We start from the raw sequence: 12,976 nt of genomic DNA on the forward strand, positions 1-12,976 counted from the left end.
CTTGGAAGGGAGTGAATGGTCTGGATTTCTGCTTATTATCCCTCAGCCAAATAGTTTTACACAAGTATATGTGGTCCCAAAGTTTAGAAGATGGACATGAAAAAATGATGTGGAGGCCAAAATGACTTCTAACAATTACGTGCTCGTGTGCTTAGTTGCTCAGTTGCGTCTGACAAGAGTCTTTGCGACCCCATGGACTGTAGCCTGTCAGGCTCCTCTGTCCATGGGGATTCTCTAGAGAAGAATATTGGAGTGGGTTGCCATGCCCTCCTCGAGGGGATCTTCCTAAGCCAGGGATCGAACCCAGGTCTGCCACATTGCAGGTGGATTCTTTACCGTTTGAGCCACTAGTGAAGCCTTCTTACAATTATAAACAGTTTAAAGCCACATCCACAGTGTTTTTTGGAAGGACAAAAGAAGGCCATGAAGGGTAGGAAAAAACTGTCTGAATAAATGCATCTACTGTCACATTTTATACCAAGCCAAAAGGAATTTATTACAAAAGGGCAAAATTTAGCTTAATTCTGAGAACTAATACAAATGAGCAGTGAATGAATTTTATATATATATATATATATATATATATATATATATATATATATATATAAAATATACTCAAGTTACAAAATATATACTCACATTACAAAGCCAGGGGATCACATGGGTTCTTTTTTTAATTGAAGTATAGTTGATTTACAATGATTCATGTGTTTAGCAAAGTGATTACACACACATATATATTTTCTTTTTCAGTTTCTTTTCCATTATATCATAGATAATTAAAAGATATTGAATATAGTTCTCTCTGATATACTAGGTCCTTGTTCATCTATTTTATATATAGTAGTTCGTATCTATTAATCATCAATTCCCAATTTATTCCCCCCCCTTTCTTCTTTGGCAACTATAAGTTTGTTTTCTACGTGAGTCTCTTTCTGTTGTGTAAATAAGTTCATTTGTGTCATTCTTTAATTAATTTTTTGGAGGGTAAAATCTCAACTTTGTATTGAGATATAATTCACATATAATATTATATTAGTTTCAGGTATACAAGATAATGATTTAATATTTGCAAATATTGAAAAATGTTCACCACAAAAGTCTAATTAACACCTGTCATTACACATAGTTACAATTTTTATTCTTGTGATGAGAATGTTTTTAAAAAATTTATTTTTTTGAGTTGGAGTATAATTGCTTTACAATGTTTAGTTTCTACTATATTTATAATTTTTAAGATTCTATTAATATATGTAAGTGACATCATATATTTGTCTTTCTCTGTCTGACTTACTTCACTTAATAGGATAATCTCTAGGTCTACTCATGTTGCTGCAAATGGCATTAACTCAAGTTATAGAGCCAGAGAATCAAATAGTTTTAATGATTTAGCAAGATGAAAAGAGGGAAACAAAGATACTCATTTGAAATTAATAAAAAGGTCTTAACAACATAAAATATTACTTACAAAACTACAGTGTTGACAGACACAATATATTCCAGTTCTTTGGTCCAAGGATTTGTGAAACTAAACCACTGGCTTTTTAAAGTTACGAAAGACCCATCTTTCGCTCTGAATTTGTATGAATCTGTAAATATTTTCTCTTTACTCTGTAGAACTTAACAAGAAAAGATAATAATCAGCATAACAGTTTACCACTGTATAAGTCAGTCCTCTAAGGATTAACTCAAGGTCCAGATTTCACAGGAATGAAAAATTAAGAGTTGAAACTATAATTAAAAAGTACTAAAAGGCAACCCCACTCAAGGCATACCTGCTTTGTGCTTGTCAGTCAAATTACTATGGTCATCCTGATGAAAATATTCATAACAAGAAGTTCCCAAGAGTTCCTGAGGCAGATATCCTAAAATTGCTGTTGCCCTAGTTTTAAAATTAAAAGTAAAGTTCAGAATTGGTGAATGTATCCCCTTCTGGAGGATTGTTTCTCCATACATCATCAGGACAGTGGAAAAGTGGACCAGGAGATGAGTAACCCTTAGCTTCACTGGGCTCCCTTTGGCTGCCCTTGACCCAGATTAGAGCTGCAAAGCAGAATGGACACCCAGGCACCAGGCTGTTCCAGAGGCCACTGACCTAATCCACAGTATGCTATTCTCACCCTGTGCCAATAAAACTGTGGCCATAGGCCGTGCACGGTTTCTGCACCACTGGCTAAGAGATATTTTAAGTTTGCAATTTGGTTACAGATGTATCCATATCCTTATTTCATTTAAGCTTTATTTCCTATTCTAAAGCTTAAAAAAAAAAAAATCCGGCTGTGCTACTAAGCCACATCTTTAGTAGCCTTAAATATCCCATTGAACTCTAGTCAGTATGGCAAATAAATGTTTACCTTTGATCAACATAGACAAATTTTCCATTAACTGCAAAACGGGTAATAAATTCAGCTGGTTTCACTTTAATCTCGCTACTGTTCTGTGGGACAATATGTGGACGTAGTCTTCCAATGGCAACAAGGCAGGTGAAATCACTCCTGTCTTTCTTATTGTCCCTTTCTTCTTCCATTCCAGCAATATTTGGAGGCCAGCTTCTCAAGTAACCAGTGCAGTGGATAGTACAGAATTTTCTGTGATCTAATTCAACAGTTTAAAAAAAAGAGTATTTGTCAACTATGTCACAATAAAACTAAAAAAAGATTAAAAATTGAAAAGCATTTCAATCATTATGAATAAATTCACATTACACTGACATTTATATTAGTTCTAATTCTGCTATGAAATAGCCTTTATGCTAAATATGAAAAGGGAATAGGTTGGCATTAAAAAGAAAGCATCGATCATGTTTACTTAACAACTTAATTCCTAATGGGTTACTTTTCTCAAGAACTAAATTATATGTCCTACATCAAAAGGATTGTTTTAATTTCAGTTTAAACAGATCCATAGCTATTTCATTATTTCCAAGTTAATTTTTTAAATTGCAGTAATTTATATGTTAAAAACTGTTAAACTTCATACCCTCCTTGTTCTTTGCTACAGAAGTATTATTTCAGCTTATTTAAATTTTGGTATATTATAATTTATATTCATAAATTTAAAGGACACATGAATATATTCTTAAATTTCTTATGTTAGCATTTATAATGGCCAATAGATACATGGTATAATATAGAAACATTTCAGAGAACATTCAGAGAAATTTATCATAAAATATATAAAAATAAAACAACTAAATAAAAAAAAAACTTTAGCAATTAAGTCATAAGAAAACACTCATCAAACAGATTCAACCAGGAAAATTAAAAATTGGAAATAATCCATATGTGCAAATATCAGGAAATGCTTAAGAAAACAATAACAGTATAAAAGATAGACAGTATACAGATTATGGCAATCTATAAAAAATTAACTTAAAGGTAAAAAAAGGGGGAGAAAAAAAACAGTTGTTTGTGATAAGATTTAGGAAAGACCAGAATAGTCATTGTTGTAAGGTGGCACTTTTTTCTCAGGCTGTTATTACAAATCTTTAAAAAAATTTTTTGATGGATGATGATATGGGCTGTGTTATTGGCTGCGAGGGCTGCGAGGGCCGGCCGGCGCACTGAGCGCAGCCGGGTGCGAGGGCCAGCCTGTGCACGTGGCCGAGAGGAACTACCCCACGGCCGAGAGGAGCTACCCCACGTCCGAGGTCAGGGGCAGCAGCCTAGAGTGCCAGGGTGCTACGGCGCAGGAACGGCCAAGAGGAGCTACCCCGCGTCCGAGGTCAGTGGTGGCCAGGAGGAGACACCCCGCGTCCGAGGACAGGGCGGCGGCCAGGAGGAGCTACCCCACGTCCGAGGTCAGTGGCAGCCAGGAGGAGACACCCTGCGTCCGAGGAAAGGGCGGTGGCCAGGAGGAGACAACCCGCGTCCGAGGTCAGAGGCGGCAGGGAGGAGACACCCCACGTCCAAGGACAGGGCAGCGGCCGGGAGGAGACACCCTGCATCCGAGGTCAGGGGCAGCGGGAGAAGCCACCTCTCGCCCGAGGCCAGGGGCAGTGGCCCTGAGGAGCCACACAAGCCCGAGGCCAGGGCCAGCGGCCAGGAGGAGCAACCCAGGAGTGGTGGCTGCGCAGGCGCAGGAAGGCCTAGAGGAGCTATCCCACATTGAAGGTCAGAAACAGCAGTGGTAAGGAGATACCCCTTGGCCAAGGTAAGGAGCAGGGCCTGTGCTTTGCTGGAGCAGCGGTGAAGAGATACCCCACGCCCAAGGTAAGAGAAACCCAAGTAAGATGGTAGGTGTTGCAAGAGGGCATCAGAGGGGAGACACACTGAAACCATACTCACAGAAAACTAGTCAATCTAGTCACACTAGGACCACAGCCTTGTCTAACTCAATGAAACCAAGCCATGCCTGTGGGGCAACCCAAGACGGGCGGGTCATGGTGGAGAGGTCTGACAGAATGTGGTCCACTGGAGAAGGGAATGGCAAGCCACTTCAGTATTCTTGCCTTGAGAACCCCATGAACAGCATGAAAAGGCAAAATGATAGGATACCAAAAGAGGAACTCCTCAGGTCAGTAGGTGCCCAATATGCTACTGGAGATCAGTGGAGAAGTAACTCCAGAAAGAATGAAGGGATGGAGCCAAAACAAAAACAATACCCAGTTGTACATGTGACTGGTGATAGAAGCAAGGTCCGATGCTGTAGAGAGCAATATTGCATAGGAACCTGAAATGTCAGGTCCATGAATCAAGGCAAATTGGAAGTGGTCAAACAAGAGATGGCAAGGGTAAATGTAGACATTCTAGGAATCAGCGAACTAAAATGGACTGGAATGGGTGAATTTAACTCAGATGACCATTATATCTACTACTGTGGGCAGGAATCTCCAGAAGAAATGGAGTAGCCATCATGGTCAACAAGAGAGTCCAAAATGCAGTACTTGGATGCAATCTAAAAAACGACAGAATGATCTCTGTTCGTCTCCAAGGCATACCATTCAATATCACAGTTATCCAAGTCTATGCCCCAACCAGTAATGCTGAAGAAGCTGAAGTTGAACGGTTTTATGAAGACCTACAAGACCTTTTAGAACTAACACCCAAAAAAGATGTCCTTTTCATTCTAGGGGACTGGAATGCAAAAGTAGGAAGTCAAGAAACACCTGGAGTAACAGGCAAATCTGGCCTTGGAATGCAGAATGAAGCAGGCAAAGACTAATAGAGTTTTGCCGAGGAAATGCACTGGTCATAGCAAACACCCTCTTCCAACAACACAAGAGAAGACTCTACACATGGACATCACCAGACGGTCAACACCGAAATCAGATTGATTATATTCTTTGCAGCCAAAGATGGAGAAGCTGTATACAGTCAACAAAAACAAGACCATGAGCTGACTGTGGCTCAGATCATGAACTCCTTATTACCAAATTCAGACTTAAATGGAAGAAAGTAGGGAAAACCGCTAGACCATTCAGGTATGACCTAAATCAAATCCCTTATGATTATACAGTGGAAGTGACAAATAGATTTAAGGGCCTAGATCTGATAGATAGAGTGCCTGATGAACTATGGAATGAGGTTCGTGACACTGTACAGGAGACAGGGATCAAGACCATCCCCATGGAAAAGAAATGCAAAAAAGCAAAATGGCTGTCTGGGGAGGCCTTACAAATAGCTGTGAAAAGAAGAGAGGCAAACAGCAAAGGAGAAAAGGAAAGATATAAGCATCTGAATGCAGATCCAAAGAATAGCAAGGAGAAATAAGAAAGCCTTCTTCAGTGATCAATGCAAAGAAATAGAGGAGAACAACAGAATGGGAAAGACTAGAGATCTCTTCAAGAAAATCAGAGATACCAAGGGAACATTTCATGCAAAGATGGGCTCAATAAAGGACAGAAATGGTATAGACATAACAGAAACAGAAGATATTAAGAAGAGATTGCAAGAATACATGGAAGAACTGTACAAAAAAGATCTTCACGACCCAGATAATCATGATGATGTGATCACCCATCTAGAGCCAGACATCCTGGAATATGAAGTCAAGGGGCCTTAGAAAGCATCACTATGAACAAAGCTAGTGGAGGTGATGGAATTCCAGTTGAGCTATTTCAAATCCTGAAAGATGATGCTGTGAAAGTGCTCCACTCAATATGCCAGCAAATTTGGAAAACTCAGCAGTGGCCACAGGACTGGAAAAGGTCAGTTTTCATTCCAATCCCAAAGAAAGGCAACACCAAAGAATGCTCAAACTACCACACAATTGCACTCATCTCACATGCTAGTAAAGTAATGCTCAAAATTCTCCAAGCCAGGGTTCAGCAATACATGAACTGTGAACTTCCTGATGTTCAAGCTGGTTTCAGAAAAGGCAGAGGAAACAGAGATCAAATTGCCAACATGCGCTGGATCATGGAAAAAGGAGGAGAGTTCCAGAAAAACATCTATTTCTGCTTTATTGACTATGCCAAAGCCTTTGACTGTGTGGATCACAATAAACTGTGGAAAATTCTGAAAGAGATGGGAATACCAGACCATCTAACCTGCCTCTTGAGAAATCTGTATGCAGGTCAAGAAGCAACAGTTAGAACTGGACATGGAAAAACAGACTGGTTCCAAATAGGAAAAGGTGTACGTCAAGGCTATATATTGTCACCCTGCTTATTTAACTTCTATGCAGAGTACATCATGAGAAATGCTGGATTGGAAGAAGCACAAGCTGGAATCAAGATTGTCGGGAGAAATATCAAGAACCTCAGATATGCAGATGACACCACCCTTATGGCACAAAGTGAAGAGGAGCTAAAAAGCCCTCTTGATGAGAGTGAAAGAGGAGAGTGAAAAAGTTTGTTTAAAGATCAACATTCAGAAAACAAAGTTCATGGCATCCGGTCCCATCACTTCATGGCAAATAGATGGGAAAACAGTGGAAACAGTGTCAGACTTTATTTTTTTGGGCTCCAAAATCACCGCAGATGGTGACTGCAGCCATGAAATTAAAAGACGCTTACTCCTTGGAAGAAAAGTTATGACCAACCTAGATAGCATATTCAAAAGCAGGGACACTACTTTGCCGACTAAGGTCCGTCTATTCAAGGCTATGGTTTTTCCTGTGGTCATGTATGGATGTGAGAGTTGGACTGTGAAGAAGGCTGAGCACCGAAGAACTGATGCTTTTGAACTGTGGTGTTGGAGAAGACTCTTGAGAGTCCCTTGGACTGCAAGGAGATCCAACCAGTCCATTCTGAAGGAGATCAACCCTGGGATTTCTTTGGAGGGAATGATGCTAAAGCTGAAACTCCAGTACTTTGGCCACCTCATGCGAAGAGTTGACTCATTGGAAAAGACTCTGATGCTGGGAGGGATTGGGAGCAGAAGGAGAAGGGAATGACAGAGGATGAGATGGCTTGATGGCATCATGGACTCGATGGACGTGAGTCTGAGTAAATTCCGGGAGATGGTAATGAACAGGGAGGCCTGGCGTGCTGCAATTCATGGAGTCACAAAGAGTCGGACATGACTGATCGACTGAACTGAACTGAACTGAACTGATTAAGAGAGCAACTAATAGTAACAGGATGGCATCACCAACTCAATGGACATGAGTTTGAGTGAACTCCAGGAGTTGGTGATGGACAGGGAGGCCTGGCGTGCTGTGATTCATAGGGTTGCAAAGAGTCGGACACGACTGAGCAACTGAACTGAACTGAATAGTAATAGCAAAGGTGTAAAGAATAGTTTACGTGCCATGGTGTAAGTTCTTGGTATAATTCATTTAATCTTCTTAATTAAAAGATGCTTGCTCCTTGGAAGAAAACCTATGACAGCCTAGACGGCATATTAAAAAGCAGAGACATCACTTTGCAGACAAACGTCCATTTAGCCAAAACTATGGTTTTTTAGTAGTCATGTACTGGTATGAGAGTTGGACCATAAAGAAGGCTGAGCACCAAAGAACTGATGCTTTCAAACTGTGGTGCTGAAGACTCTAGGGAGTCCCATGAACAGCAAGGAGATCAAACCAGTCAATCCTAAAGAAAATCAACCTTGAATATTCACTGGAAGGACTAATACTGAAGCTGAAGTTCCAATACTTTGGCTACCTGATATGAAGAGCCAACTCATTGAAAAAGACGCTGATGCTGGGAAAGGCTGAGGGCAGGAAGAGAAGGGGGTGACAGAGGATGAGATGGTTGCCTGGCATCATTGACTCAATGGACATGAGTCTGATCAAACTCTGAGAGATAGTGAAGGACAGGGAAGCCTCGAGTGTCTCAGTCCATAGGCTCGCAAAGAGTCGGACTTGACTGAGTGACTGAACAACAAAAACAATAGTTCTGTGAGAGGTTCTAATACCATCTCCACCATCTTAGGGAACTGAGAGTTACTGCCAAGCTTACAGCAGGGGAGGGTGGAGCTTGGGGTTTACCTTCAGACAGGCTGCCTCCCAAACTCCCTCTCTGAACCACTGTTCTGGTGCTATTTGATGGAAGTGAGTGCTGTCACAGCAGGTATTCAAACAGGAGCCTGAGTGATGGAGAGGGAGGGCTATATAAAGGTGTTCCAAGAGGGAACAGCCAGTGCAAACAGAGTCAAGAGTGAGCAGTCAGAAGTGGCTAGGGCACCCTCTGTCATGGGGGAGTGTCTGGAGAATAAAGCAGGGAACAGACAGTTTAGCCCTTGTAAGCCCTATACAGTGTTAGTTAGGTGCTCAGTCATGTCAGACTCTTTGTGATTCTATGGTCTGAAGCCGTCCAAGTTCCTCTGTCCATGGAATTCTCCAGGCAAGAACACTAGAGTGGGTAGCCTCCTTCTTCAGGGGATCTTCCTGACCCAGGGATGGAACCCAGGTCTCCTGCATTGCAGGCAGAGTATTTCCCATCTGAGCCAAAGGACCTTGTATTCAACACTTAACAGACATCAACACTCTCCATGACCCACAGATGTCTTAAATTACAAGTTGTTATCTCTTTCAGCCCTGCTGCTGCTGCTGCTAAGTCACTTCGGTCGTGTCCGACTCTGTGCAACCCCATAGATGGCAGCCCAACAGGCTCTGCCGTCCCTGGGATTCTCCAGGTAAGAACACTGGAGTGGGTTGCCATTTCCTTCTCCAACTTTCAACCCTAAACCAAGTCTTAATCACTTCTTCCCTATCCTGATTTATGGCACCACAATCAACCCAGATAGTTAAATAAAAAATCTGGGCTCCTCCCTTTACCTCACCCAATATCAAGACACCTTAAAGGAATTAAAAATTAGCATAAATACAGTTTTCATTTATACTAACAAAACTGGATCACAGTCAAAAATAAAAAGGCTGGGGCTTCCCCAGCACTTCACTGGTTAAGACTCTACCTTCCAATGCTGGGAGCACAGGTTTGATCCCTGGTCAGGAAACTAAGATCCCACGTGCCGTGCAGTGCAGCCAAGAATTTGAAAAATAAAATAAAAAGTAAAAAGGCTTATGCCTGTGACAAAATGGGTGGACCCTGAGTGTATTATGCTGAGTCAGACGGAGAAAGACAAACACCATATAATTTCACTCATATTTTGAATATGGAAACAAAAAATAAATGTACAAACCAAACCAACCAAAAACAAACACATAGATAAAGAGAACAGAGCTGGGGAGGACAAACTTAGTAAAGGCAAATCAATTGTATGGTGAAGGATGAAACTAAATCTTAGTGGTGAGCACACTGTAATGTATACGGAGCTAGAAATACAAAGCTGTACACATGAAGCTTACATAATGTTATAAACCAAAGTTACCTCAATACAAAAAAAAAAAAAAAACTTAAAAAAAAAAAGCTTATAGGGACTTCCCTGGTGGTCCAGTGGATAAGATTTAGTGCTCCCAATCCTGGAGGCCTGGGTCCAATTCCTGGTCAGGGAACTAGATCCCACAAGCTGGAAGCAACTAACCCCTGGTGCAGCCAAATAAATAAATAAATATGAAAAAGGAAAAGGCTTATACACTGAGTTAAGCTTTGCTGATTTCTTGCAAATTTACAAGAGATACTAACTAAAAATATTCTGTGTGCATGTGCACTAAGTCGTGTCTGACTCTGTGACCCCATGAAATTGGGCCTGCCAGGTTTGTCTGTCCATGGGATTTTCCAGGCAAGAATACTGGATTGGGTTGCCATTTCCTATTCCAGGCTCAACTGAAAATACAGACTGGAAAGTTTTATATTAATGTATGGAATCTCATCCTACAGAACGTAGCCTTTGACTTCAGTTCTCTTAACAGGGTTACCAACAATATCTAACTTACCCTGTTCCTCATTTCCCACCTTGAACATTCATTCAGCTGGCAAATTTCTAGTAGGGATTGTGTCATTTCATCTACTGATGGAATCTGATCCATTTGATCAATTATCTAAAGTTTTTTAAAATCCCATTAAAAAACACTTTTATCCCCCAAATTCTTTACTTTTACCGAAATATTGGGATCATGGGCCTCAATCCTTACCAAACTAATTATTTACATTAGCTCCACAAGGTAGATTCATATGCAATCTACTCCATGATTTAAAAAAAAATCCAAGCACTGATATAACCCACAGGACAGCCTTTCAAAATCCTTTCAAAAGGACTCAAAATCCTTTATGAATGTTTTCTTCCACAAGTTGCGGACTGGGTCTCTCAACTTGATATCTTGCTGGCTTAGTTTGAATTCTCACAGAAAGTGATCCTGAGACAAGGATTCAAGTGCAAGAATTATGTTTGGGAGGTGCTCCTAGGGAGCTCCGTCAAGGAAGTAAGACAGGGAAGACAAAGAAACTAATAATAGATCCATTTTCCAACAGGTTGCCACTTTGAGAAAACTGAAGTTTAATCTGTTGGGGCATTCTGGGAGAAAGTTCAGTTCAGTCGCTCAGTCGTGTCTGACTCTTTGAGACCCCATGAACCACAGCATGCCAGGCTTCCCTGTCTATCACTAACTCCCAGAGTCCACCCAAACCCCTGTCCATCAAGCCGGTGATGACATCCAACCATCTCCATCCTCTGTCGTCACCTTCTCCTCCTGCCCTCAATCTTTCCCAGCGTCAGGGTCTTTTCAAATGAGTCAGCTCTTCTTATCAGGTGGCCAAAGTATTGGAGTTTCAGCTTCAACATCAATCCTTCCAATGAACACCCAGGACTGATCTCCTTTAGGATGGACAGGATGGATCTCCTTGCAGTCCAAGGGACTCTCAAGAGTCTTCTCCAACACCACAGTTCAAAAGCATCAATCCTTTAGTGCTCAGCTTTCTTCACAGTCCAACTCTCACATCCATTCATGACCACTGGAAAAACCATAGTCTTGACTAGATGGACCTTAGTCAGCAAAGTAATGTCTCTGCTTTTTAATATGCTGTCTAGGTTTGTCATAACTTTCTTTCCAAGGAGTAGTTCAGTTCAGTCGCTCAGTCATGTCCGACTCTTTGCGACCCCATGAATAGCAGCATGCCAGGCCTCCCTGTCCATCACCAACTCCCGGAGTTCACTCAGACTCACATCCATTGAGTCAGTGATGCCATCCAACCATCTCATCCTCTGTCATCCCCTTCTCCTCCTGCCCCCAATCCCTCCCAGCATCAGAGTCTTTTCAAATGAGTCAGTTCTTCGCATCAGGTGGCCAAAGTATTGGAGTTTCAGCTTCAACATCAGTCCTTCCAATGAACACCCAGGACTGATCTCCTTTAGGATGGACAGGATGGATCTCCTTGCAGTCCAAGGGACTCTCAAGAGTCTTCTCCAACACCATAGTTCAAAAGCATCAATCCTTCAGTGCTCAGCTTTCTTCACAGTCCAACTCTCACATCCATACATGACCACTGGAAAAACCATAGTCTTGACTAGATGGACCTTAGTCAGCAAAGTAATGTCTCTGCTTTTTAATATGCTATCTAGGTTGCTCATAACTTTTCTTCCAAGGAGTAAGTGTCTTTTAATTTCATGGCTACAATCACCATCTGCAGTAATTTTAGAACCAAAAAATATAAAGTCTGACAGTTTCTACTGTTTCCCCATCTATTTCCCATGAAGTGATGGGACCGGATGCCATGATCTTCATTTTCTGAATATTGAGCTTTAGGTCAACTTTTTCACTCTCCACTTTCACTTTCATCAAGAGGCTTTTTAGTTCCTCTTCACTTTCTGCCATAAGGGTGGTGTCATCTGCATATCTGAGGTTCTTGATATTTCTTCAGGCAATCTTGATTCCAGCTTGTGTTTCTTCCAGTCCAGTGTTTCTCATGATGTACTCTGCATATAAGTTAAATAAGCAGGGTGACAATATACAGCCTTGACGTACTCCTTTTCCTATTTGGAACCAGTCTGTTGTTCCATGTTCAGTTCCAACTGTTGCTTCCTGACCTGCATACAGATTTCTCAAGAGGCAGATCAGGTGGTCTGGTATTCCCATCTCTTTCAGAATTTTCCACAGTTTATTGTGATCCACACAGAAGCATCTTTTAATTCCATGGCTGCAGTCACCATCTGGGAGAAAAATGGAGAACAAAAACCTCGGAGTTATGTGGCCTAAAGTGCCTCAAGGAATAGGAGAGTAAGAATATTGAGAGTTAACTTAGGCAGGTTGATAAGGAGTCCAAGCCTAAGGCCTCTTCAAGGAGGATGTAAACATTCTTTTTTACATTCTTTTGCCTTAGACAAGATTTTGTTCATAGGCAGCAATATCTCTTGTTCAAGGACTTTTTTTTGAGTTTTGGATGTATGTTATGGGAGAAGGTCTGGGTAAAAACTTCCATAGCCTTGAGCTCTGGGTTAACCTGTTCCTTCTGGCTAATCTCATGTTGATGTCATTCCAGGATGTATGTTATGGCAAAGGGTCTGGGCAAAATTCTCACAGCCTTGAGGTATTTTTTAATCTATTCTCAGCAGCTACTTGAGAAGTATATAAGGTCCCACTTAAATTAGTGAGGCAGGTACTCTCCTACCCCTTTCTGATGTCTATCAGATGTCAGAAGGTTTTTTTTCTTTTTTTGTCACTTTCACTTTAAATAAAATTGACACAAAGCTCT

At 41.2% G+C, this 12,976-nt stretch overlaps 1 protein-coding gene across 1 annotated transcript in view; it reads right to left on the reverse strand.

The window, feature by feature from the left end:
- BMAL2 (basic helix-loop-helix ARNT like 2) overlaps positions 1 to 12,976 on the reverse strand; it is a 101,683-nt gene that overhangs the window by 21,593 nt on the left and 67,114 nt on the right. The window contains exons 10-12 of the mRNA XM_069581989.1: positions 2,355 to 2,595; positions 1,776 to 1,882; positions 1,469 to 1,619 (exon numbers count right to left, since the gene is read on the reverse strand). Coding sequence (XP_069438090.1) covers positions 1,469 to 1,619; positions 1,776 to 1,882; positions 2,355 to 2,595 — 499 coding nt within the window. The remainder of the gene's footprint in view (positions 1 to 1,468; positions 1,620 to 1,775; positions 1,883 to 2,354; positions 2,596 to 12,976) is intronic.

Source organism: Ovis canadensis, chromosome 3 (genome assembly GCF_042477335.2).
Source record: "Ovis canadensis isolate MfBH-ARS-UI-01 breed Bighorn chromosome 3, ARS-UI_OviCan_v2, whole genome shotgun sequence".
In the NCBI taxonomy this organism is placed as follows: Eukaryota; Metazoa; Chordata; class Mammalia; order Artiodactyla; family Bovidae; genus Ovis; species Ovis canadensis.